Source organism: Pipistrellus hanaki, assembly GCF_964339955.1.
Source record: "Pipistrellus hanaki genome assembly, chromosome: 6".
Taxonomy (NCBI): Eukaryota; Metazoa; Chordata; class Mammalia; order Chiroptera; family Vespertilionidae; genus Pipistrellus; species Pipistrellus hanaki.
This window is the reverse complement of record NC_140508.1, coordinates 44,469,813-44,497,114: the sequence shown is the minus strand read 5'-3', so window position 1 is coordinate 44,497,114 and position 27,302 is coordinate 44,469,813. Positions and strand designations below refer to the sequence as shown.

Genomic DNA, 27,302 nt, shown 5'->3' with positions numbered 1-27,302 from the left:
AAATATTAACCTATTTATATTTCTAAAAGAAGACTGGTCTTCATACATAGTAGTATTTGTAAAATTATAACTGTGATTTGTACTTTACATGCTCAATCACCTTTCTCCAGAGAGTGACTTTTGAATATTAAAGAAGATATATGAGAATATTACTAACACTGAAGAACTACTATGACTGCCATTACTGTTGAGTATCAGAACATATTTTTTATGATTATCAATTATCCATATTAAAATAAATGCACACTATTTTAACTCTGTAAGCTTGGTAGCATCTAAAGAAATAATATACCTAGTTGGTACACAAAAAGTTGTGGTTCTTAAGTGGAAAGCTTTGCCTAAAAACAAACCAATCAGCCTGGCTGGCATGGCTCAGTGGTTAAACATGGACCTATGAACCAGAAGGTAGGTTAGGACTTGATTCCTGGTCAGGGCACATGCTCTGGTTGTGGGCTCGATCCCCAGTAGGGGGCGTGTAGGAGGCAGCCAATCCATGATTCTCATTATTGATGTTTCTATCTCTCTCCCTTTCCCTTCCTCTCGGAAATCAATAAAAATATATTTAAAAGAAAAAAAAACAACAAAAACCAAACACTTCTCACAAACAAAGAGTATCTATCTACCTATAAGTTGTGCTTTCCTATTATATCCCAATACTGGGTATAATATCCTTCTGTTCAATAGGAGAAAGAAGCACGACTTTGTGGCTCACAATGCAGCATAGGCTATGTGTGAGGATTAAATAAGTTACCATACACAAAACATTTAGAACCGTGCCTGATATTTTAAAAAGAGTTCAATAAACAGTCCTTTCTTAAAATTTTTTTTCACATTATAATCTAAACAATTTTTAAATTACATTTTGTCTTCTTCATTAGAAATCATGATCATGCTTTTGCCATCTGAGTTCAATTACTGCAATCTAATAAAAATTAAATAAATGAATTAAGAGACTATTAATAATACACTATTAGTAATAGAAGCAGACACAGGAAAAAGGACAAGAAGCAAAAACTACCCTGTTTCCCCGAAAATAAGACAGCGTCTTATATTAATTTTTTCTCCCAAAGCTGCGCTAGGTCTTATTTTCAGGGGATATCTTATCTTTTCATGCACTAGGTCTTATTTTCAGAGGATGTCTTATTTTCGGGGAAACACAGTATTTCCTCTTTATCACAGGCAACTAAGCAGTACCAAAACTTCTTTTGAGTCCGACAATGATTGAGGAATAGGGAGAATACATGGGGTAAAGTGTTTGCAGTACATAGTAACACACATACTATTTATGGGTTTAAGTACTTAGCTAGGATAGAACCTATCCTATTTATGCTTTTATGCCTCTTTAATATACTTTACCTTAGTAATTAGTTTGTGATATCCCTTTTAGTGACATGTACTCTGCTGTGTTAATGCCAATGTAAAAATTAATACATCTGATCTGCAAAAGCAGTTCAAATAAGAACTGAAGCTTTTCCAGTATGTTAGTGTTAACTAGCTGAAAGATACATCTCAAGATAAAGGATGCATACTAACCTATTGGGTTTATCAAAATGGACTGTGTTTTTACTTGATGAAGAAGAAGACGGTGTTCCTTCTCTTTCTCTCCTCGGTAAGGAGTTTGGGAAATTCTCTTTAGGAATAGTGGAATCAACTTCATCTAATGTAGAAGGACAGATATCCTTGTTTTTTCCCTCGTCTGAACTATTTGTAACTGGTTTCTGTCCACTGTCCTCAGAGTCTTTGCGAAGAGACTGATCCAAAGAAGGTTGAACAGAGTCACAAATTACTGGGATAGCAAAGTGTTCATTTTTGAGAATGTGCATTTCACTGTAGAAAGAAAGAGAAATAATGAGACAACAATTGTGCTTTCAAAAACACTGGCAATAGAATAAACCTCATAATGAGTTTAATGTATTAAAATGTAACATAACATAAAATCATTTGGCAACCAATTAATCTTTTCTGCAGCATGTATACTGATGCTTCATATACCTGAAAGCTATAAACTTTTACAAAAGAATAAAAATGGCCTATAAACTGCTCTGGATTAACATTTAGCTGTTTCTTCATGTGCAAAATAGGGATTATTCCATCTAAACCACAGGATTAATAGAAGAACTAAATGATATAATGAATGAGAGATGTGTGTATAACACTAATGTGAAGGAGTTATTTTATTGATATTGACAGAACTCAGGGGAAGAGGAAAAAGTATCTTATTCTTTGGTTCTAAGACATAATTGATTGATTATAAGGTCACTACATTGGTTTAATAACTATTTTGGGAAAAGGGCATATTGAATGTACTAAGCAATTATAAGACTTTCAAAAGTATCCTATATAAAAAAGGCTAATATGAAAATTGTCCCCTCAACTGGGAGTTCAACCAGGAATTTGACCAGGAGTTCAACCAGGGGATGGGGATGGCCGGCCAACTGCCTGTGGCCCCTCCCCCAGGCAGGCCCGGTGGGCTGGCTGGACCCAACCCGTGCACAAATTTTTGCACCGGGCCCATAGTTATAATGTGAAAAATTATGTCTGACAACTGAAATTTTATTTTGTATATTTATATAATCTTATTTAATAACAAAGTTAGAATTTTTTAGAAATGATGATTAAATACTAACCTTTCAAGTCTTCTGATTTGTTCCATCAAAGACCATTTCTCACTATTTAATAAACTAATTTTATCTTCTAATTTCTGTACTAGTAAGGAGTTCTAAAATCAAAACAGGAGAAAAAAAAGAACCTCAAGATCTCATAGTGAGCTTTTACACAGTTTAAATACTTTTTGTGGACTTGGCTAGTTAGTATCTCTCACCTCTATAGTCTGAGGAGTTTCAAGGGGTGGAGGAAGGTTGCCTAAAACTGGCGTAAGTGCTTCTAATTCATCTTCTTCTACTCCACTGGCAACATCCACAAGGTCTTTTCCAGACACTTGATGATTTCCAAAATCTCGATAGAGTTGCAATAAGTCTGGAGGCTTTGGAATGTTTAATCCTACATCATCCCACAATTCAAAATCCTAAAAGATAAAATAGAAAAAAAATATTTGAGGCAATTTTATTCTGCACTTTTGAGATTTATTTTACTCTTTATTGTTAATGTCTTAAAAACCTAACATAATCATATTTTTGTTATATTGCTAGACTTTTATAAAGTTCCAGAGCAATCAATCACATGCAAATACAATGTCCTACCATTTTCTTGTCCACTAATACATCAGAATTTAATATTAACTTGTTATCTTATAACTTATTTATAATTTACATTCATTTAAATGTTCTAAATGTGATACTGATACTCTCAATCCTTTGAGAGCTTAATAAATAATGGAAATAGTTTTTATTGAGGTTAAATCTGAGGCAGATATAAGATAGGTATTAAAAATGGAAGCTTTGGAGAAAATCAGACTCATGCATAAAATTCATATGTCTCCACTTATTATTATTGTTACAAATGATAAGAAACTTGAACAGGTTATCTGTAAGATGAGTTTAATACCTCTCAGGGTTTTATTAAGGATAAGATATATTAAAGCATTAACAGAATGCTTGGCTTCCAACAAGAACTAAACAGGGAAAAAGGAGACATATGTAATACTTTAAACAATAAGAAGTAAATTAAAAAAAAAGAGAGAACTAAAAGAATTTAATCTTTTAAAAAATTATGAGATGAATATTATACATATTAGTCAAATGTCCATTTGTCCATCTATATTCATCCAATATTTATCAGATATCCACCCTTTGCTTAAAATCAGAGATAAAGTATTGTCAACATTCAAAGAATTTGGTGGTTAAAGAAAAGGGACATAAATACACAAGAAGAAACTAAAGTACTACACAAAATATGATTGAAGCATTACCAAGAATTCAAAGAAGTCAATTTCTGCCCTGGAGCAAGGGTAAGAAAAGGTTTCTGGAAGTTGATGATCTGTCCACTTTCTTGGAAAAGGTTTAGGTATTGATGAGGCAGATGGCAAGGAAAACTTAGGGGAACTAATTATTTCAGAGATAAGAGGAAGAATAAGCAAAAATACAAAGCTCTGAAGGAAGCAGATATGTCCAGGAAGATGCAAGCCCTTCTGTTTATATATGATTATAATTAATAGGCAAAAGATAATGTGAGGAGGAAGGCAGAAAATAAACTAAAAAAAAAAAAAAAAAAAAAAGCTGAGAGTGCTTATAAATTTAGAGTTAGCAAGAAAGGAAAAGCCGAAGGCAAGAGAGAGGTCTGATATGAAGAACAGGGAGAGATTAGGGAAGTGATAAAAAGGTGTAAAAACAGATATAGTGGGAGTAAGACTGACAAAGTCTGGAATGTGACAGTGGAGTGTGGCAATTTACTACAGTGGAGGATAGAGCCATGTTACCAGGAGCCAGGGAGCATCAGGTATTAGATTGTAAAATGTGCCATTATCTACATGGAAAATAGAGGAAACAGGGTCCTCAGGGAACAGACAAGTTTTATTGAAGGCAAAAATGACATTCTGAGAAGTTGAAAATATACAAAGTTTCAAAGTGCACAATAGAAAGGGAAGTAAACCAGTCATAAATGAAAGAACTGACAGGAGGGAAGCAAAGAGCAGTATGACAATGATTGTATGCAGATAAAAATATGAGAAAACTATCAATAAATATTTGTTGAGTGTGTTATATATGCAAATACAGAGATGAACAAGAGATTATTTTAACATCAAGGAGCTTATAGCCTAGTCAGGGAGACAAGAATTATCAGGGAGATAATTCCAGATGCCATTAATAGGATAATGGTAGAAAATAAAATAGGATGAAAAGTCATATATTTTGGCCAGAGTATGGGGAGTGAGGGCTTTAGATAGCACTAGTTTCAGATGAATTGAAATTAGTACTAAATGTAGCCTACTGGTCAAAGGACAGGTTATTATTGATAAACACTACCTTTGTCTTTCTTAAAAAAACAGCTTTACTGGGGTATAATTAAGATACAATGAACTACACTAGTTAAATAAATTCACAAGTTAATTTAAAATGTACCATTTGCTAAATTTTGACATGTACACACCCCTGAAGAGATCACCACAATCAACAAAATGAACTTGTTCCCTCCCAAAGTTTTCTTGGACACCTTTTCAATCCTTACCTCTTATTCCTCACACCCCTTCTGTTCCTAGGCAAATACTATTCTGTTTTCTTTACATTTCTTAAAATTTTATATAATTAGAAATATACAGTAAACACCTTGTCTGGTTTCTTTCACAGATTAATAATTTTCAGGTTGATTAATATTGTATCAAGCAGTAGTTCATTCCGTTTTATTGGTGAGTAGTATTCCAAATAAGGATATAACTTTTTATCCAATCGCCTGTTCTTAGATATTTTGGTTGTTTCCCAGATTTTAGCTACTATAAATAAAGCTATCCTAATATATAAAAACCCAAGGTCTGTAATGACTGAAGGCTGGACTGATTGATCGGAAGTCAGTCCTGCAGTTGGCAAACCAGCACTGACTGCTGCTGCTGTGGGATCAGCGACCCAGTACTGACTTTGGAGGAGGCTGCGGATCAGGCCGGGAGAAAGGCCTGGAGAGAGAAGCAGGGCTGATCTATAGCCTAAATGGCAGCTGTTGATCAGCCCTTGCCTCTCTCTTTCTCTCTGGGCCTGGCCAGCAACTGTACTTCTCCTCTCCAAGTCTCCTCTGGGGCTGCTTATCTGCCCCGCCTCTCTGACCAGGCCCAGAGACAGACCCAGAGATGGTGACTGGCATAGAAACTGACCAATCAGAACCAAATCTGTGTGAACTATGAGGAGCCAATGGCTGCCTAGGAGGCAGAGTTTTTGACGCTGACTGGCGTAGAAACTCACCAATCAGAACCTAATCTGGGTGAACTATGAAGGCAGAACCTAAGGTGGGGGCTGAGGAGGGGTTTTAAGGGCAACAGCTGTTTGGTGTAAGGTGTAAGAAAGCAGTTCAATGTTTTAATGATGGGTTTGGCAGTATAGTGTATATGGCTGGCTATCACTCCAGATATAGGGATTATGTATTTTTGTCTGCCAAGAGCATCTCCTCCTGCTGAAAAAGGCTCTCCCCCACTATTAAGCAATCCTATCCTATACAATCTATGTATACTAACTTAAAGGTAATATGTTAATTAGACCGGGTCAACTGGCCATTGTCCAGATGTCTGACTTCCTTCCGGAAAAAGCCATGGTGGTGTGGGCTGAGGCAGAGAGGGTAGTTGAGGGCGAGATCAGGTTAGCAAGGGAGGGCCGTTAGGTGTGATCAGGCAGGCAGAGGCAGTTACGGATGATCAGACCAGCAGGGGAGAGAAGTTAAGGGCAAGCTCAGGCCATTGCGGAGGGCGTTGGGGGCGAGATCATACTGGCAGGGGAGGGTGTTAGGGGTGATCAAGCAGGCAGGGACAGTTGGGGTTAAGATCAAGCTGGCAGGAGACAGGAGTTGGGGGTGAGATCAGGCTGGAAGGGGAGGGCAGTTGGGGCAATCAGGCTGGCAGGGGAAGGCAGTTAGGTGTGAGATCAGGCTGGCAGGGGAGGGCTGTTAAGGGTGATCAGGCAGGCAGGGGCAATTGAGCTGAGATTAGGCCAGCAGGAGACAGCAGCTGGGAGTGAGATTAGGCCAGCAGGAGAGGGCAGTTAGGCATGGGCAGGCAGGCAGGAAGAGACAGTTAGAGGTGATCAGGCAGAGGCAGTTAGGGGCGATCAGTTAGGCAGTCAGGTGAGCAGTTAGGAGCCAGAGGTCCTAGATTGTAGAGAAATGTGTTACTGTCAGCAGTCAGACATCCTCCAAGGGGTCCCAGATTGGAAAGGGTTGAGGGAACACCCCCTTCTGTGCACGAATTTCGTGCACCAGGCCACTAGTTAATATTATAAAGGAGTCTTGGTATGGACATGTGCTTTAGTTATTCTCAGCATGTATAATAGTTTTGAGTGTACAAGCCTTTATCAGATTTATCCCTAAGTATTTCCTATTTCTTGATAGTTTGTAAATAACATTAAAAAAAATTCATTTGATCTTGTATCCTACAACCTTGCTATAATCAATTATTAGTTTTAGTATCTTTGTGGGATAGTCCATAGAATTTCTTGTATATATAATCCTGTCAAAAGTGAATAAAGACAATTTCTTCCTTTCCAAAATGAGGGCATTTAATTTGTCTTGCCTTCTATTGGTTAGAGTCGCTCAATAGAAATAGTAAAAGCACATATCCTTGCTTTTTCCTTTATGTTTCACCATTTAAGTATGATTAGTGATAGCTTTTCCACAAATGTTTTTATGAGGTTGAGAAAATTCCTTTCTATTCCTAATTTCTTTAAAGTTTTTAGGGGGACTGCGCCGGGACCGGTTTGGCTCAGTGGATAGAGCGTCGGCCTGTGGACTGAAAGGTCCCGGGTTCGATTCCGGGCAAGGGCATGTACCTTGGTTGCGGGCACATCCCCAGTAGGGGGTGTGCAAGAGGCAGCTGATCGATGATTCTCTCTCATCGATTCTTCTAAATCTCTCTCTCTCTTCCTCTCTGTGAAAAATCAATAAAATATATTTTAAAAAATAAAATAAAATAAAGTTTTTAGGGAGACTAAATATTTGTGTCAAATGCTTTTTCTGCATGTTCTGCGATGATTATATAATTGTCTTCTCTTTTCCTTTCTTTATATGGTGAATGAATTACTGTGACTGATTTTTGGATATTAAATCAACCTTACATTTTTGGATAACCCATTTGGTCATGATGTATTAACCTTTTTTTCACACATTCTTGTAAAATGTTATGTAGAATTGTTGTATAACATTACATAGAAATGTTATGTAGAATAACTGAGGAAAACCTGCTATCTCCCTTTGAGAATGTCTATTTTTGTTAAATGATCCACAGGATATTTTAAGGATTAATGGAATTCACTTAATTAAAATGATGGCCTCTTGATTTCTATAAAGTAAATTCTTTGGTATTTACTTTCCTAAGGTGCAAGATTCAAACTAATTTATTAGCACTAAGAAGTCAAAGTATTACAGTTGAGAGATAACAAAAAAGCTTTGCTTATAAGATTTTATAAGAAAAATAATGAGGTTCTAAAAATTGGTTCCTATTCTAGGAGGGAAAATGGGACATATGTAATACTTTCAACAATAAAGATTTAAATAAATAAATAAATAAATAATAAATAAAAGTGGTTCCTATTCAAACAGATACTATTTATATTCCCACTTTATTCAAAATATTCTTGCAACTGCTGTTATCTATTTATCATTTTAATCATTTTAGAGTTGAGAGGTTTTTATAAGTATACATTAACCTGTACTACTAAATAAATGTTTAAAGGGAAAAATAATCTAGCACACTCTATAAATACATGAAAATATGAGTAGATTACATTTTCTATTTATAAGTTGTTAAAAGTTACCTGGAAAGAATAAGAAGTCTTTTATATGAAAAGAAGAAATTTATAGGTCAAATAGAATACTAGACTGGGTAAGCAAGCAAATGTTTGGTAGCTAACCTTATAGAAGTTTACTATATGTATAACTTAAACAAATTAAAGAAATAAAAGAGAAAAGTACATTTTAAGCTAAAAAGAAAATATTTCACTGTTAAAAAAATAACTGTACCTGGTCATCATTTTCATCTGAAAAGGTTATTGATGTAAGCTTGTAGTTATTCTTCAATAAAAATTCATTGACTAAGAAGTTTAGAGCTCTCTTTTCAAGAGGTTTGATTGGCTCCTGGAGGCAAAATAAGATAAAATACCATAAGTTTTCCTCCTTCAATATTTATGCTACCATTTTATGTGGACGATACCTTTAGAGCTGTCATTCACCCACCTGAATTTCAGGACTTGATTTGTAATTTTTTCGTTCCTGTAAAGGAACTTCATGTTCTGGTGGAAGAAAATATAAATAGTATTTTACTATTTAACATTTGAAAATATCTCAGCTACTTCTACATTGTCCAAAAAGGAAAAGTCGCAAAAAAATTTTATGTACACCACCTGCAGCCTTTGTCAGGTTGGCTCGGAGGGCCTGAATGGTCTCCTTGGCTTTCCGTAGTTCAAACTCCAGGACTGGACAGGGATTTGGAATAAACACACACAGGCATCCAACCAAGAAAAGGGAAACAAAAATAAAAAAAATAAAAAGCAAAGATGGGTATGAAAAAAAAATACAATTTGTATTGAAAACAGAAAGCATGCAATCTTTATGAAACTTGTGAACGCATGCAGCAGAGTTGATTAGCAAGCAAACTGGTGAATGTTTTCCATAGTTTTAGAATTCAGGGGACTACTGATAAAATATTCTAGCTGTCTGACAAGGAATAGCTCTATTTAAAAATAAAGCCTATGGTATAATCTTATCTAGTAAATAAAAATATTAGTAATGTGGGTGCTTCTGCTTCTGTCAATCTAGATAAGAAAATGAAATATTCTCAGGTTATATAATTTTAGAGGAAAAGATAAAAATTAGATGAAGTCCAAGCAAATAAACTTAAGGAAGACCTCAGGATTAAAAAGAAAAAGGGCCCGGCTGGTCTGGCTCAGTGACTGAGCATTGACCCATGAACCAAAGGTCATCAGTTTGATTCCAGGTCAGGGAATATGACCAGGTTACAAGCTTGATCTCCAGTTGGGGATGTGAAGGAGGCACCGATAAATGATTGATGTTTCTCTTTCATTGATGTTTCTATCTCTCTATCTCTCTCCCACTATCTCTAAAATCAATTTTAAAAAAGGTATCTTTTTTTTTTTTTTTTTTTTTGTAATCCTAACCTGAGGATATTTTTCCATTTTCAGATTTTCAGAGAGAGGGAAAGACAGAGAAAAATATCAATGTGAGAGAAACACATCGATTGGTTGCCTCCTGTATGTTTCTGGACCAGGACTGGGGAAGGGGAGGAGCCTGCAACAGAGGCACATGTCCTTGACTGGACTTGAACCCAGAACCCTATGGTCTACAGGCTGATGCTCTAGCCACTGAACCAAACCAGGTAGGGCTAAAAAAAAAAAAGGTATTTTTAATGCATTATCTAGAATAATGCTATAAGTCAATATAAAAATTGTTAATGAATATATCACTTCATTAAGATGCTAAAGGAATAAATGTTTTGTTGGGAAGCCTATAAAATTTTCTACACACAAGTGTATGTCTTTTACAAACATGTTTAGATATGTTAAATATATATCTTTAAAAAATTCTTAAGGGTTTATTTTAGGTTTCATTTTCAGCCAAAGGGTGGAAATAGTTTGTCTTTTAATTTTAATTAAGGTTATTCTAAAGCAAAAGATTGTGTACAATTACAAAAATGTAGTTATCTAAGGAAATTAACTAAAATTAGAGTTTTCAAAGTTTCTGATAACCTCAAATAGGTATTTGTTTATGTTAGGAGGCACTAGTGAAACTCAAAAATGTCTCCTTTTACCAGAGCTTGATTATAAGATAAACAATACTGAGGAAACATTTTAATAAACTCTTTAAAATGTTTCATCATGAAAAAGATTTAACTGTGTCTTAACTAGGAATTTTCTTTAAAATATATGAACACTGCTCAAATTATAAACAAAGCCATTTCTGTAAAGTAAACCTCTAGAAAAATTAAGTCATCTTTGTCACAACTAAATATTAAAAAACTATAGTATGTAAATAGTTCTGCATAAAAACTAGCAAATTTAAATATACAATTTTTTCCAAATTGACTAATAAACAGAAAAAATAATATGGCAAATGAGATGCTACCAGAGACAACAAAGCTATAAAAATATATGGAAAAATCAGGATTCACTCAGTTTGCATATTTTCATTAAAAACTTAAGATGTAACTAATTCACATCTAGTACATGAGGCCAGTTATTTTGATTCACAGAATTTCACTGCAACAACATGGAAACACAACTAAAAATCAGATGACATGTATGTGTACTATTTCTCATTTGGGAGTTGGCAATTCTGATCTGCAAACATTTCTGTGCAGCGAAATTAAAATATTTTCCCTAAAACTTACAATTCTGGAAACTCTTAGAGTCTATGTTTAAAGTTAAACTACACACATTTAGGGAGTAAGGTTAAGTACAGAATAGGTTTATTTTTTTTTTAATTTAAAAACTCTTAAGTAATTGATTTTGATTTAAAAATACGTCAGTAAAGTAAAATGAATGCACATATTATTATGCTTTTAGTAGCACAATTTACTAAGATATATTACAGAACAATTGCAGATCAGAAATGCCTTGCACCAGAGACAGAATATGAAAAAAATAAATGGAAAAAATGGTTAAAACACAAACTGTGAAAAACTCAAATTCAATTGGTAGAAGTTTAGGTGACCAAAAGCAAAACACTAAATGATCAAGGCACAGAAAGCCATAAAAACCCATGTCAGACGGCAAGAATTTAGATTTTATGCACATCTACATATACATGGCCAAATGCCATTAAAAATTAACAATGCTTTGAAAAGATAGTGCCTATCAAAATGAATTCACTCTGCTGCATGTTTCTCAGTATTATACACTATAAATTTTAAAAGACAAGAGGCATATCTTTGAAGTTATAGCACATCTCTATAAAGGCATAGTACGATAAATTAACTTTAGTTACATGAGAAAGTTTAACAAGGTCTGAACAGTTATATACACACACGAATTTGTCTATTTAAAAAACATTAGCCTAAAGCTCAAAATTATCATGTAAACAGATACACTGAACTAAACACTCTTCAAGAATTTTTCAAATATACTTCTTTATAAAAACGTTTGAGGATGTGTATGTTTTTAAAGAACACTGTAGGAACCAACAAACAATCTGCTCATTCCATCATCACAACCCTATAATAGCCCAACACTGCTGAATGCAATTTTATTGGAACTAAAGTAATAACTGAAAAGATGTAGGTATATTCTAATAATGCATATTATAATCTTACCAAAATATTAATGATTAAACCAATATAAGCAACTCAAGATTAGTTAAAAGTTATTTCCCAACCAAGGTTGGACAATCCTGATAATCAGAGGTATTTAAATGCTAAAAGACCATGCTTTCATAACTTGGGAGATATAAAACTGACTATGGAATCACCAAAGGCAAAGTATTAAATTTCAAAGCCGAAAAAAAATCAATTCTTTGATGCCCCAACTTAATATACCACTAATATGATCTTGAAATATTTGCCAGTCTTAGTTCATTTGCCACAAAACTCAAAATATTATTTTGGAAGACCTTTTCTATAACATTGGTTAGTCAAGTATTTTTTTACTCCTATTCCTATTCAGTATTGAAGAGTTCAAATCAATAGGGTTGAGTCAAGCAACCTGCCACTTTCTTCTTAATATAAAGTGATTTGATTTCATCATGAAATACCACTTCCCCAACTTTAATACTTATATTGTTATCACACAAGCATTTCTAGAAAAAAATTCCTTAAGACTATGAGTTAGAATAAAAATATATTCCCTAAAACAATATTAAAATCCTGACAGTACCAGCAGCACCTTCCTGGGATTAAAGAATTAAGAAAGGCATAGTACTATTTAGGCATGACTTGGTAGATGTGAGAAATAAATGAAATGAAGCAAGATGCAATCTCCAGTTTATAGATATTTAGTTTTCTACAGTCATCAAATTGTGGGGTGGCGGGGAGAGAATCACCTTCCCCAAGACTTAAAAAAAATTATTTCCATTACTGTTCCTCCAGCCCAAATTCTCTTATACAGATTCTGCTATTACTCATCTCAAAGTTGGTGTTTCTCAGGCCCTTTTCTTACTCTACATACTCCAATGAGATGATATTCATACTTATGAAAATCATAATCCCAGAAGATTCAAAACCTTTAAACCTTTTCCCCAAGATAAAAATCTACCTAATTATCACCTGGATGTGCCCATTTCAATGTTTCATAAGTTTTTAATTCAATCCTATCTAAATGAATTTCACCATCTCCTTTTCAATTCTGTTCTCCCTTCTCTTCCTCCAGTCTCTCTCAATTAACAGTACCACTATCTACCAGCTGTTCAAAGAGGATACCTGGAGTTTACTCTTCACTTACCCTTGTGCTTACTCCCACATTAATTAAATATCCAAGTCATATTGATTCCAACCCTTGAATAACCCCCTAAATAACCATTCATCTAAAGTTGTCTCTGCAACTATCCTAGTTCATACTTTCATGACTTACCATATAAATTACAACACCCTAAAACCATATTAAAGGCTTGTTGCCTTTAAAGTCTTGTTGGAGAATCTATCCTATTTTAAATCACACAAAATCATAAGTAAGATTTAAGTAAAGTACAAAATAAGAAAAACAAAAAAGTATTTCTAAAAGGAAGTACAAATATCTGTAGTAGGGGAGAAATCACTATAATAAAGAGCCAGGGTGTAATGACCAATCACGACGAAAGGCGGACCATCCGGAAGTCAGCGCTGGGCATGGGTACCCAGCGCTAACTACTGTGGCTGCAGGCCCAGTGACCCAGCAGTGACTGCTGAGGGAGCTTTGAATCAGGCCCAGAAAGAGACCTGAAGAGAGAAGCAGAGGCTGATCTGTAGCGTCTGTGGCAGCTTTTGACCAGCACTTGCCTCTCTCTTTCCCTCCTAGGCTGGCCAGCAGACCTGCCTTCATTTCTCTTCGAGCTTCCACAGGGTTGCTGATCAGCCCTGCTTTTCTGATCAGGCCCTGTTGATAGGCCCAGAGATATAGAAATTGGCCAATCAAAACCAAATCTGGGTCAACTGTGAGGAGCAAAAAGCTGCATAGGAGGTGGAACTTTTAACAATGACTGGCATAGAACCAATTAGAACCAAATTGGCCAGCAGAGGAGTGCAGTTGTGGGGAAGATCAGGCCGGCAGGGGAGGGCAGTTGGGGGTGAGATCAGGCCAGCAGGAGAGGGCAGTTGGGGACAACATCAAGCCGGCAAGAGAGGGCAGTTAGGGGTGATCAGGCAGGCAGAGGCAGTTAGGGGCAATCAGGTAGGCAGGCAGGTGAGTGGTTAGAAGCTAGCGGTCTCAGATTGTGGAAGGGATGTGACTACTGGTTTAGGCCACTAGTATATAATAAAGACAAACAGGCTTATTTAATCCTGATAAAGCTGGATATGTATATTGCAGGCCAATAGCTAAGAAATGAGAGCACTACTGATGCTGCGTCTTACCCAGGGAACAGGGTCAAGATATCCCACAAGCAAAAATCTGAATGTTATTTTAGAATAGAAGCCCGGTGCACAAAATTCATGCATGAGGGGGGTTTCCCTCAGTCTAGCCTCCACCCTCTCCAATCTGGAACCCCTCGAGGGATGTCTGATTGCCCATTTAGGCCCCATCCTTCTCACAATCCAGGACTGCTGGCTCCCAACTGCTTGCCTGCCTGCCTTCCTGATTGCCCCTAACAGTTTCTACCTGCCAGCCTGATCACTGCCTAACTTCTCCCCTGCCAGCATGATTGATGCCTAACTGCTCCCCTGCTGAACTAGTCACCCCTAATTGCCCTCCCCTACCATCCTGGTTCCCCCCAAATGCCCTCTCCTGAAGTCCTGGTCCCCTGCAACTGCTCTCCCCTGCAGGCCTGGGTTTCCCCAAACTGCCCTTCCCTGCAGGCCTGGTCGCCCCCAACTTCCCTCCCCTGCAGGCCTGGTTCCCCCCAACTGCCCTCCCCTGCAGGCCTGGTCCCCTGCAACTGCTCTCCTCTGCAGGCCCAGTCATCCACAACTTCCCTCCTCTGTGGGCCTGGTCACACCTAACTGCCCTCCCCTGCAGGCCTGGTCCCTCCCAACTGCCCTCCCCTGCAGGCCATCTTGTGGAAGCCATCTTGTGTCCATATGGGGGCAGCCATCTTGTGTGTTGAAATGACTGTCAATTTGCATATTACTCTTTTATTAGATAGGATGTCTAATAGGTTATTTAAGCTTTATAAAGGCTTCATATGATTGTTGTCCCAAGAACAGCATAATACCTTGAATACAGAGTAAGCATTCAAATATATTTTGAATAAATGAGTATGCTAATACTTACTGCCTTATGTAATAAACCTGAAACATTACTGATCTTACCAGCATTAGGAGTGTCTTTCGTACAAATTAAAAAGCACAGGTTTTTTTAGCTCTCTAGATCGCAACATGAAAGTTAAGATGTGAACTAGAGAAGTAACATAGTAACAGGTAGAGATATGAGAACAAATAAAGTCAGAGACTGAGGCTAAAAGATGGATCCTGTGAACCTGAGACAAGAATATTATTGGTTCCACAATTCACAGGTCCTTTTCACTAATGCCAAAGCATTTAACATTAATCTGCATTGAAGATATAGACATATTTCAGTACACATTCCTTGAGGGCAGGTATTATGTATGTCATATTTCTATTTCCAGTGCATAACAGTCTGAACACATAGCAGATGTTTAAAATGCTTAAAATAAAGACTGGCGATCCCAATATTTAAACTATAAATTTCCCTTGTTGCATTTTTAAGAAAACTTTAAAATTTAAGAGGTACATAGAGAAGGTGCTCAATAAACAGTTGTTCACTGCTTCCTTTTTGAAGGAACACCTATACAGATTTTGAGGTGGGAGGGAGGGGGAGAATCAGATTTTTAAATTTAGGAAAATGATGGTGAGAATGATGCTAGGAGTCTGCAACCAAGGTATGTAACCTTGACCAGAATCAAACCTGGGACGCTGGTCCACACTGAGCCACACCAGCTAGGGCTAGCTTTACTGTTTTTGACACATCTGTCAATAATGCTAAGCAGTTTGGCTCAGTGGATAGAGCGTCCACTCACAGACTGAAGGGTCCTGAGTTTGATTCTGGTCAAGGGCCTATACCTTGGTTGCAGGCTCAATCCCTGGCCCTGGTCAGGGCACTTGCAGGAGGCAAACAATCGATATGTCTCTCTCACATTGATGTTTCTCTTTCCTCGTCTCTCCCCCTTCCTTCCACTCTCTCTAAAAAAGAAATCAATGGAAAAATATCCTTGGGTGAGGGTTAACAAAAATTCATAATGCTTATTACAAATCATGATTTGATACAGGGAGCCACATTTAACTCTTTCACTGACATCTCCATTCAAATGGCATTGCTATTGCTTATACTGCTGAATCTTCTCTTAGCTTCTGAACCAAAAACAGTTACATCATTTTTAAATCAGATAATACAATGAGATTTTAAAATATTCAATATCTTCATTTTTAAGCAATGAATAAAAATCATATATTTGAATGTCATTTTTAATCAGGTCAAACCTCACCCTTCATGCTAAGAGGTAGCATAAGATACAGTTAATTGTGGGCTCTGTTGCTGGGCTATCTGCATTTGAATCCTAGCTCTGCCACTGAAGTTTCCTGGGGAGGAGGAGGAGAATTCTATAATTCAATGGTTTAATATACATTTAGCACAGTGTTTAGAATGGAGTGCCATGTAAAAATTAGCATTCACATTTTTTATTGTAACTAGAGGTCCAATGCATGAAATTCGTGCAAGAGTTGGCCTTCCTTTCCCCAGAAGCCAGGACCGTCTTCCCTCTGGCACCCGGTACCTGGGCTTCCCTCCAGCCACCAGCAGGTACCTGGGACCCTGGCTTCCCTCACAGCCTGGGCTTCCTCCAGAAGGTCGTCTGAAAGGACATCCGGTCTAATTAGCATATTATGCTTTTATTATTATAGAAGACCACGATGGGTAAACATTTGGTAGGTTTAACAAAATTGACCCAGTAAATAGAAGAAAAAAATTCAACATTTGGTCAACAGAAGAATCCACATTATGGGTGTTCCAAACTTTATATTTCCTCCACAGGCTCCATTTGTCCCATGTAGCATCCCTCTTGCTCCAAGAGTGCCCACCATTATGATGAAGATCAAAATATTTAACTGATATCAATCTGCTATCCCCACCAATGTCCTATGAAAACCACAATTCCTACAAGGCCATTTAATATTTAAAGAGCCAGTGCTGCTACACTGGTAATTCCAGGGTAGATCCCCAGCAGAATACAACTGGCCTCACTTGAGGTAGGCAGAACACAGATAAAAATTGATCTTCTGAAGTCTCTACAGATTCAGTGGTGATGCTTAGAAGGCAGAACTTGCTGGAGGTTGGGGAGGGGAAGAAAACTAGAATAAGTAACCAAGCAACCAAAAAAGAATGTTATTGGTCATCTTGGAATGGGCAAGGTCCTAAAGGCCCCTGCTGTACCAAGCATTCACCCTTTCTTTTCTGAATCATAGGAAAGTCAGGAGAAGTTTCTGAAGAGATGCTGTGATGAAGAATACCTGGGGAACTCAAGACAAAATTTATTAAACAACCTACATGAAAGTATTTCAACCAATTTGAACAATCCTTAGAGTCGTATTGGCATACAACACCTGAATATCAGCCCTGGTTTGAAGGATCAAAGGAATGACAAAGCCAAAGTCCAACTTTGTACTAAACTATGGCTAACTTAAAGCTGTTCACATCAGTTTCATAACTATTGATTGTAAACTGTTGGTTATAAGAACTCAGAAAATTGCATAACCACAAACTCATAGCAACACTGGAAGAGGAAGTTACAGGTTGAGATGTTTCCTGGCGCCAATAAGTTAATAAAAAATAATTTTGCATAATAACTATATAATTATATTAACATACCAAATTGTGGAAGAAACAGAATTCCTCAAGTCATTTTATTATTTCTGGAATGCCTAAAAATCCAAATCTGTCTTTACAATCTTACTCACCTGCCACTCTCTCATCTGTTTCCCTGTTTCCATCATCTGAATATCTTGCAAAGTCTAAAGAATCAAGAGTACTGATGCTCCCAGCTCTATCTGTAATGAAGAGAAAAATAGAAGAATTAAACAGATTTTTATTTAATTACCAAAATAAGGTAATGGCAATCAATTCTTTACAATAATTTCTAGTTAATAAAACTAAGATCTAGAAATTCTATTAAAACAATAAACTAAGGTAAAAATGCCCATACCAATTAAACAAACTCAAATTTCCCTGCCCAAATCTCTGGCTAACTCCTGAACAATGAACATGCAAGGCATAATACCAACCAATCTAAAGGCAAAAAAAGAAGAAATAAAAGTTTTGAACTGCTGCATAGGAGTTGCAGATTGAGTCTGACTAGACAATTTATTACTAAAAAATATGAAAGTCGAAAAAATAGGGCAGAATCCTGTCTCTACACTAGGGGTGTCGAACTCAATCAGAGAAGGGGCCAAAATCTAAAATCCAGCCTAAATCGCAGGCCGAATGGTTTACTGAACAGTCATAAACTGACAATGTCATAAACTGACAGCAGAGTGCAGTGATGACAGCGCGGTGCGGGCCACATTGCAAGGCCTGGCGGGCTGGATTTGGCCCGCGGGCCTTGTGTTTGACACATGTGCAGTCTACACATTGTCCACTACACAGTCCAAAATTTCTTAATACATAAGAACTAATAAATTGTGAGCCAGTCTCAGGAGAAAACACTATTAACAGGGAACAATCCCAAAATAATCCAGATATTAGTATTAGTAGACTAATATTTTAAAATAGCTATTATAATTATGCTAGGTGAAGTAAATGCAAGTGCACAATGAACAAAAGTAGAGGAAATCTTAGCAGAAAGACAGACTATAAAACATTTCCAGGAAATTCTAGATCTGAAAAAATGTGTCATTAGGCAATTTCATCCTCGTACAAACATCAGAGCATACTTATACAAATCTAGATGATAACTGCTCCCAGGCTGTAAGCCTGTACAGCATGTTACCAAACAAAATAAAATGATATTAAATACAGTACAAAAAAAATAATCAAGAGACATAGTAAACATGGGATGTATAAGACTGTTGTTGGTGTAACATGGAATAATGTTTTACAACAAATTTTAATTCATAAGTAGAAAGAATATACTTTAAAATAATGATTAAAAATAGAGTACATACGTACACAAAACTCTGGGGGGGGGAGCAATGTTAAAATATGTACACAGATAATAATTTAATAAAAAAAATATAGTACATAAACCAATAGTAGCCATTTATTATTATTAAGTATCATGTACTGTATATAATTGCATATACTACACTTTTATATAACTGGCAGCATAGGTTTGTTTATTCCAGCATCACCAGAAACACATGAGTAATGAGCTTTTAAATTATGACCATATGGTGTCACCACCAGGTGATAAGAATTTTCAACTTCATTATAATCTTATTGGACCACTATGTATATGTGATCTGTCCTTGACTGAAACATTATGTAGCACATGACTGTATTCACAACAAATGAACCAGATGTCTATCAATGCACATATGAATAGAATATAGTATATCCATGCAATGGAATATTATTTGGCCATCAAAAAGAAATGAAGTACTCACACATGCTACAACATACACCCTGAAAATATGCTAAGTGAAAGAAACCAGATACAGAAGGCCATATATTGTACCATTCCATTCATATGAAATGTCTAGAATAGGCAAACCTATAGAAACATAAATAGCTGAGTGGTTGCCAGAGGCTAGTGATAGAGGCAATCAGGCAGGCAGAGGCAGTTAGGGGCAATCAGGATGGCAGGGGAGAGTCGTTAGGGGAGAGAGAACAGACCGGCAGGAGAGGGCAGTTAAGAGCGATCAGGCTGGCAGGCAGAGAGGTTAGGACCAATCAGGAAAGCAGGTAGAAGTAGTTAGAAACAATCAGGCAGGTGAGTGGTTAGGAGCCAGCAGTCCCAGATTGTGAGAGGGATGTCCAACTGCCGGCTTAAGCCTGACTCCCCCACCCCGACCCGACCCATGCACGAAGGTTTGTGGCCACTGCCTCAGGAGTGAGGTCTATTCCACTGCCTCTCAGTGCTACTGTTCCTGGGCCCAGCCCCAACTGGGTCCCCTGGAGAGGCGAGTGCTGTGGCTCCACGGAAGATGCCAGACCAGGGGACAGCCGCTCAGAGGGCAGGTCCATAGTTGCACAGAAGACTGGGATGAGCAGGGCTCCCACAGTGGCCCGATCTGCGCAGGCCACACTCCTCACCAGTGCACGAATCCTTGATACATATTGCTTAAACTGATTTCCAGAATAAGTATACATAGCAATCTGAGTTCCATCAGCACCATATAATAGCTGTTGTCAATCAGTATTTTTAAATGCACCAATTTAACATACTATACAATTATATCTTAATTATCTAGGCATCTCTTTGATTCCTGGTGAACATGCACATTCTTTAAAAAACATATTGGCCACTACCTTTTGGGGGTATTTGTGTGAATTTTCTATTCACATTCTTTGACCACATATCTAACATCTTGATTTTCCTGATATGTTAGTTTAGCTGGCCATTACTGACCTAACCAGAAATTCTACTTGTGTTCTATACTCTATGCTCTTAGTCACATGTCTTAGCTACTCCTTAGTTTATTCTTGTTTCTAACCTGTATATTTAAACATGTACATCAAATAGGATGAACTTACATCAGTCAATATTCTGGTTTTGTAATACCAGACCTCACTGTTTTGGTTAGTCCTGATATTCATGGAATGTTAAGTACTGACGTTGGCTGATTTCAGATAAATATTTTTTATGATGTGAAGTATCCAACGTTAGTTTTCTAAGTATTTCTTTCTTTTCCTCATTTTAATATTTTTAATCAGACATAAAGATATAGGTTAGAACTTAGTTGATCACCATACATTATCCCTCCATTATACTCTGAAAGAAATCACCTATGCAATAGGAAAATTCCTTGAGGAAAGCAAACAGTTTAATTTTATTAAAACACAGCATTAATATGGCCATTGAAAAAAAATATATATTTTTTTAGTTCCAGGCCCCAATACTTTCTATTTTCGAAGAAAAAAAAGCCACAATACTTTTAAAATAACAATAACTATGATATCATAACATTCATGTCATAATTCATTGAACTGTATTTCACTATGTCAGGAAAATAATTATTTATTAAGAAAATAATTTAAACTTTTATTGTACTAGCCCATAACAGATTTTGTAAATAAAATGTACTTTGGATTTAAGAGTTATATAAGGTAATTTTATAGCTCTAAAATAAGTATGCTTCTTTAGATACAGCCACATTTTTTTTCAGGACAAGCAAATGCCCTTCCAAATATTCTAATATAAAAAAAGAGATTGGAAAAAATAACCTTTTTTATTAAGAAAGAAGCTACAGCCCAACCAGTGTGGCTTAGTGCTTGAGTGTGGACCTAGGGGGTTGGAGGCTTAATGACCCCTCCCCCCCCCTCCCCCCCCCCCCCCCCCCCCGTGTGAGGCATGTAAGAGGCAGCCAATTAATGATTCTCTCTCCCTCTCCCTTCCTCTCTGAAATCATTAAAATATATTTGTTAATGAAAGAAAGAAGCTGCATATTCTAATAAGAACTGTATCAGCATTTCTTCAAATTCCAGGATTGTGTAACTTCTTAATATTTACTTTATAACTCAGAAACTGAATGATCCGGGACTTTCATCATAATCCACAAACTGGTAAGACCTGTACGTAAGTTTTACTAAGTCTAAAAACTAAATGCATTATACAGTATGACTATAAGATATGCAGACTGACTTTATAAATCATGCATGTAAGTAGTCTAATTCATATTTACATTTAATACTTTAGAACTGATGACAGAATGAAATTTCAAATCAGTTAAAAAAATTAGTCTCAGATGCTTGAAAACGTATCTTTTAGGGAAACTAAATAGCACTTTAAAAATTAAATGTATCAAGAAGACTGACCAGCTGCTGACTAATAAAGAACACTGGTTAATTCAATTAAAACATCTGTTGAACTATTGTGTACCAGGTTACTGACAGAAAGGTATAGTAAAATATTAAAGAATAATTTTTTAGATGTGTATAATATATAAAAGTCCATGTAGGTATGTTGTGTATTCTTATATGTGCTTTATATGTTTTTGTAAATATATGTTATTAATACTAATTGAGAAGTAAAATTAAAATTTTTCATTACATACTCCATACTATTTGAATATTTTTTAAATTCAGCCCTCACCAAGAATATGTTTTCACTGATTTTTTTTTTTTTTTTTTTTTTTTTTTTTTTTTTTAAGAGAGAGAGAGAGAGATAGGGAGGGAGGGAAAAAGGGAGGGAAAGATTAAGAGGGGGGGTGGGATCCATCAGTTGTCTCCAGTGGGGATTGAACCGCAACCTAGGAATCACACTTGCCATCCTTTGGTATATGAAACAACACTCCAACCAATTAAGCCACTGGCTAGGGCTGTCTGAATTTCTTTGTATGTGTGTTGATATCTTTTCTCCAAAAATTTCAATATTTTATAACTAGTGGCCCGGTATTATTCGTGCATGGGGGGAGAAAGGGAAGGGTGTCCCTCAGCCCGGCCTGCACCCTCACCAATCTGGGACCCCTTGAAGAATGTCCTACCGATGGTTTATAGGGATCGGGCCTAAACCAGCAGTCAGACATCCCTCTCACAATCTGGGACTGCTGGCTCCTAACTGCTCACCTGCCTGCCTGCCTGATTGCCCCTAACCACTCTGCCTGCAAGAGTGCTTGTCCCCAACTGACCCCCAACCTGCTCACCCTCAAATGCCCCCCTGCCGGCCTGCTTTTCCGCAACTGGGACCCCTGCTGGCCTGCTCACCCCCATCTGCCCTCCCCACTGGCCTGCTCACCCCCAACTGCCCCCCCGGGTGGCCTCATCCTCAACTGCCCCCCCATCCTGATCAGCCCCAACTGACCCAGACTGACAACCTGCTTTCCCCCAAATAGCCCCCTTGCTGGTCTGCTCACTCCCAACTGCCCCTACCTCCCCCCGCCCCCACCGGCCTGATCACCCTCCATGCTCCCCGCCCCCCCCAGCCTGATCACCCACAACTGCCGTCCCATCCTGGCCTGATCACCCACAACTGCTCTCCCCTCTTGGCCTCTGACCACCTGTACCTGGGCCCTGCCACCATGGCTTTGTCCAGAACGTCCATGTATCCTGGAAGGTCTCCCAGTCTAATTAGCATATTACCTTTTTATTAGTATAGAGGCCTGGTGCACAGGTGGGGTCAACTGGTTTGCCCCAAAGGGTGTCCCAGATCAGGGTGGGGGTTCCCTTAGAGCACATGTGTCAAACACAAGGCCTGCGGATCAAATCCAGCCCGCCAGGCCTTGCAATGTGGCCCGCACCGCGCTGTCATCACTGCACTCCGCTGTCAGTTTATGACATTGTCAATTTATGACTGTTCAGTAAACCATTCGGCCCGCGATTTAGGCTGGATTTTAGATTTTGGCCCCTTCTCTGATTGAGTTCAACACCCCTACCTTAGAGTGTGAGGTGGCCTGGGCAAGGGGCCTGTAGTGGTTTGCAGGCTGGCCATGCCCCCATGGGGTGAGAGTCCCCACTGGGGGTGTGTGGCCACCCTGGATTACGGGCTGTTTTCAAGCTGACCACCCATCCCTCAGGGTGGGGGTTCCCACTGGAGTGCCTGGCCAGCCTGGGTGAGAGGCTGATGGCAGTTTGCAGGCTGGCCGAGCCCCCCAGAGGGGATCTTTATCCCATGAGGGTGTGGCCAGCCTGGGTAAGGGGCTGAGAGCCATTTTCAGCCGTCTTCACGTCCCCCGGTGACTCAGGCACCCAGCCCCTCCTTGAGCAGAATCCACAGCAGGCTGAAAGCTTGGCTTCCTCTGTTGCCCGGGCAACCCAAGCCTCCTGCTCGTTCCAGCTCCATGGCTGCTGCCATCTTTGTTGGGTTAATTTGCATACTCACTCCTGATTGGCTGGCGGGCACAGCGGAGTGACAGTAAATTTGCATGTTTCTTTTTATTAGTGTAGATCACGTGTGTCAAACACAAGGCCCGCGGGCCAAATCCAGCCCGCCAGGCCTTGCAATGTGGCCCGCACCGCGCTGTCATCACTGCACTCCGCTGTCAGTTTATGACATTGTCAGTTTATGACTGTTCAGTAAACCATTCGGCCCGCGATTTAGGCTGGATTTTAGATTTTGGCCCCTTCTCTGATTGAGTTCGACACCCACTGTAGATAGTGTATTTTATAATTAAAAACACTTGAAAATACTCATTTCACAACTAAAGAATAGGAAGAAATACAGTATCCAGGCAAGGTCATGTACATTGGTTGCGGGCACATCCCCGGTAGGGGGTGTGCAAGAGGCAGCTGGTCGATGTTTCTCTCTCATCGACGTTTCTAACTCTCTCTCCCTCTCCCTTCCTCTCTGTAAAAAATCAATAAAATATATTTTTTTTTAAAATAAATAAAATAAAAGAAATATAGTATCAAGGAATTAACTTTTATATTCTAATTCTTTCAGTAAAGGTCATTTATTGAATCGTGCCTAAAAAAACTATGTCATGGTAAATAATAATGTATAGTATATAAATTTAATAAATAAAAAAGATAATAAATCTCACTCATATATGGGATACAATGGTCAACATAATTTGATGAACAAGAATAGATCCAGAGATAAATGGTAGGGGAGGGTAGAGAGCAACCAAAGGACTTGTATGCATGCATATTAGCATAACCAATGGACACAGACACTAGGGTGGTGGGGGCTTGCCAGGGCTGGGAATGGCTATTGGGGGGAGGGTTGTCAATTGGGGGAAAAGGAGACATATGTAAAACTTTAGACAATAAAAATAAAGAAATATGCCAAGACCGGTTTGGCTCAATGGATAGAGCATTGGCTTGGGGACTGAAGGGTCCCGGGTTCGATTCCAGTCAAGGGCATGTACCTTGGTTGCGGGCATGTCCCCTGGAGGGGTTGTGCAGGAGGCAGCTGATCGATGACTCTCTCTCATTGATGTTTCTAACTCTCTATCTCTCTCTCTTCCTCTCTGTACAAAATCAATAAAATATATTTTAAAAAAATAAAAATAAAGAAATATAATAAATTTACCTGACTGAGGTTGTGTATAATTTTTTTTAATAAATCTTTATTGTTCAGATTATTACAAATGTGTTCCTCTCCCCACCCCCCTCAATTGCTCCCCTCCACCAGGTTCCCACTCCACCCTCTGTCCTTTCCCCATCCCCCATTGTCCTCATCCATAGGTGCACAGTTTTTGTTCAGTCTCTTCCTGCACCCTCAATCCCCTTTTCCCCGAGAATCGTCAGTCCACTCCCCTTCCATACCTCTGATTCTATTATATTCACCAGTTAATATTGTTCATCAGATTTTTTAATTCCCTTGGTTTTTATTTATTTTTTTTAAAATATATTTTATTGATTTTTTTACAGAGAGGAAGGGAGAGAGATAGAGAGCTAGAAACGTCAATGAGAGAGAAACATTGACCAGCTGCCTCTTGCACACCCCCTACCAGGATGTGCCCGCAACCAACGTACATGCCCCTGACTGGAATCGAACCCGGGCCCTTTCAGTCCGCAGACCGACGCTCTACCACTGAGCCAAACCGGTTTCGGCAATTCCCTTGGTTTTTAGATTCACTTGTTGATAGTTACATATTTGTTGTTCATAATTTTTATCTTTATCTTCTTCCTCTTCCTAAATAACTCCCTTCAGCAATTCATATAATTCTGGTTTGGCGGTGATGAACTCTTTTAGCTTTTTTTTATTTGTGAAGCTCTTTATCTGGCCTTCGATTCTGAGTGATAGCTTTGCTGGGTAGAGTATTTTTGGCTGTAGGTTCTTGCTATTCATCACCTTGAATATTTCTTGCCATTCCCGTCTGGCCTGCATGGTTTCTGTTGGGTTTCTGTTGAGAAATCAGCTGACAATCGTATGGGTGCTCCTTTATAGGTAACTACCTAATTTTCTCTTGCTGCTTTTAATATTCTTTGTCTTTTGCTCTTGGAATTTTAATTATGATGTGTCTTGGTGTGGTCCTCCTTGGATTCCTTTTGTTTGGGGTTCTGTGCGCTTGCTGGACTTGTAAGTCTAATTCTTTCCCCAGGTGGGGGAAGTTTTCTGTCACTATTTCTTCCAGTATTCTTTCGGTATTTTGCTCTCTCTCTTCTTCTGGGATCCCCATAATTCTGATGTTGGTTCGCTTGAAATTGTCCCAGAGGTTTCTTACACTATCTTCAACTTTCTGGATTCTCTTATCTTCTTGCTTCTGCAGAGGAGTGTCCTCTCTTTGTGTTCTAAATCTTTGTCTTGATTCTTGCGATCTTCCAGTCTGTTTTTAGGACTCTGTGTAATATTTTTTCTTTCAGACAATGTTTTCTTCATTTCTAGTTGATCACTTATTATTTCTAGTTGCTCCCTTTTCATATCCTCATAGGTATCTTTTATTTTATCGGCCTTTTTTAGGATATTGTTGAATAACCTTATAACTGTAATTTTGAACTCAATGTCCAATCTTTTCTTTTCCTCCATCTCCTTCCTTTGTGTCCTTCCTCTTGTCTGCATTTTAGTTGTTTCCCTGATTTGATGGAACAGTTTTGTGTGCTAGGTGTTCCGGTAGAGCCCAGTAGCACAGCCTTCCCAGTTACCTGCGGTGGACAGTCTTGGTGTAGCCCTTTGTGGGCTGTGTGTGCAGTCTTGTTGTTAAGCCTTGCTTATTGTTGGTATCACTGGGAAGCGTTGATCTCCAAGCCAATTGGCTGTGAGGATCAGCAGTGTCTCAGCTGGGAGGGCTTCTGTACTCTGCTTGGATGTGGCGGGGTCTCAGGGTGGCACAGACAATTTTGGTTCCCTGTCAGTCTCGCCTTAGAAAAGTCATGTTTGTGGTGAGTTTCGGAAGATTGGTTGCAGGAGCGCACACCTCTTTGGTAAAGGCGCAGACAAGCTTTGGATTCCAGCCAGTCCCTCCTTAGAAAAAGCCAGCCTCTGGGAGAGCTTCTGTGTTCAGCTTGGACGGGATGGAGTCTCGGGTTGGTGCAGACAAGCTTTGTTTTTCCTTTGGCTCCTCCCCAAGTCCCGTAGTAATGGCCTCTGGTTTCACACACCTCCAAGAGATCTCTGCCCACTGCCTGACAGTCTGACCTCTCCCTATCTGGGGCCGTCTATCAGAGCAATAGGGTGATTCTGTTTTCCTCTCCAACAAGAAAGTCAGCCGAGCATTAGCTGTCCACCTTCTCTGCGCGCCCGGGAGTAAGTCAGTAGCGAATTCAGCCTGGCCCACCCTCTAGCGCACCGGGAGAACGCCAGCAGCAATCTTGGTCTGGCCCTTCCTCTCTGCGCGCCGGGAGTAAGCCAGCGCCTTTTCACGCACACAGTTCTCGAGGTTCAATGTGCCTTCTCTCTCCTTCCCAGATGGCAGAGCCTCCTCTCAGCTAGCAGTCCGGTGCCTCAGGGCAATGCCTCCCCTGTTTTCCAGTTCTAAATTCAAATTTGTTGTGGTAGGCTGCATTCGGGTATCTACCCTATGCCGC

At 38.6% G+C, this 27,302-nt stretch overlaps 1 protein-coding gene across 2 annotated transcripts in view; it reads right to left on the bottom strand.

Annotated features, from left to right (window-relative positions):
* RELCH (RAB11 binding and LisH domain, coiled-coil and HEAT repeat containing) overlaps positions 1-27,302 on the bottom strand; it is a 95,425-nt gene that overhangs the window by 57,782 nt on the left and 10,341 nt on the right. For both annotated transcript variants that reach the window (XM_084888296.1, XM_084888297.1), the window contains exons 2-8: positions 17,696-17,785; positions 8,988-9,059; positions 8,821-8,876; positions 8,608-8,721; positions 2,822-3,025; positions 2,628-2,719; positions 1,534-1,827 (exon numbers count right to left, since the gene is read on the bottom strand). In XM_084888296.1, the coding sequence (XP_084744422.1) occupies positions 1,534-1,827; positions 2,628-2,719; positions 2,822-3,025; positions 8,608-8,721; positions 8,821-8,876; positions 8,988-9,059; positions 17,696-17,785 (922 nt within the window). The remainder of the gene's footprint in view (positions 1-1,533; positions 1,828-2,627; positions 2,720-2,821; positions 3,026-8,607; positions 8,722-8,820; positions 8,877-8,987; positions 9,060-17,695; positions 17,786-27,302) is intronic.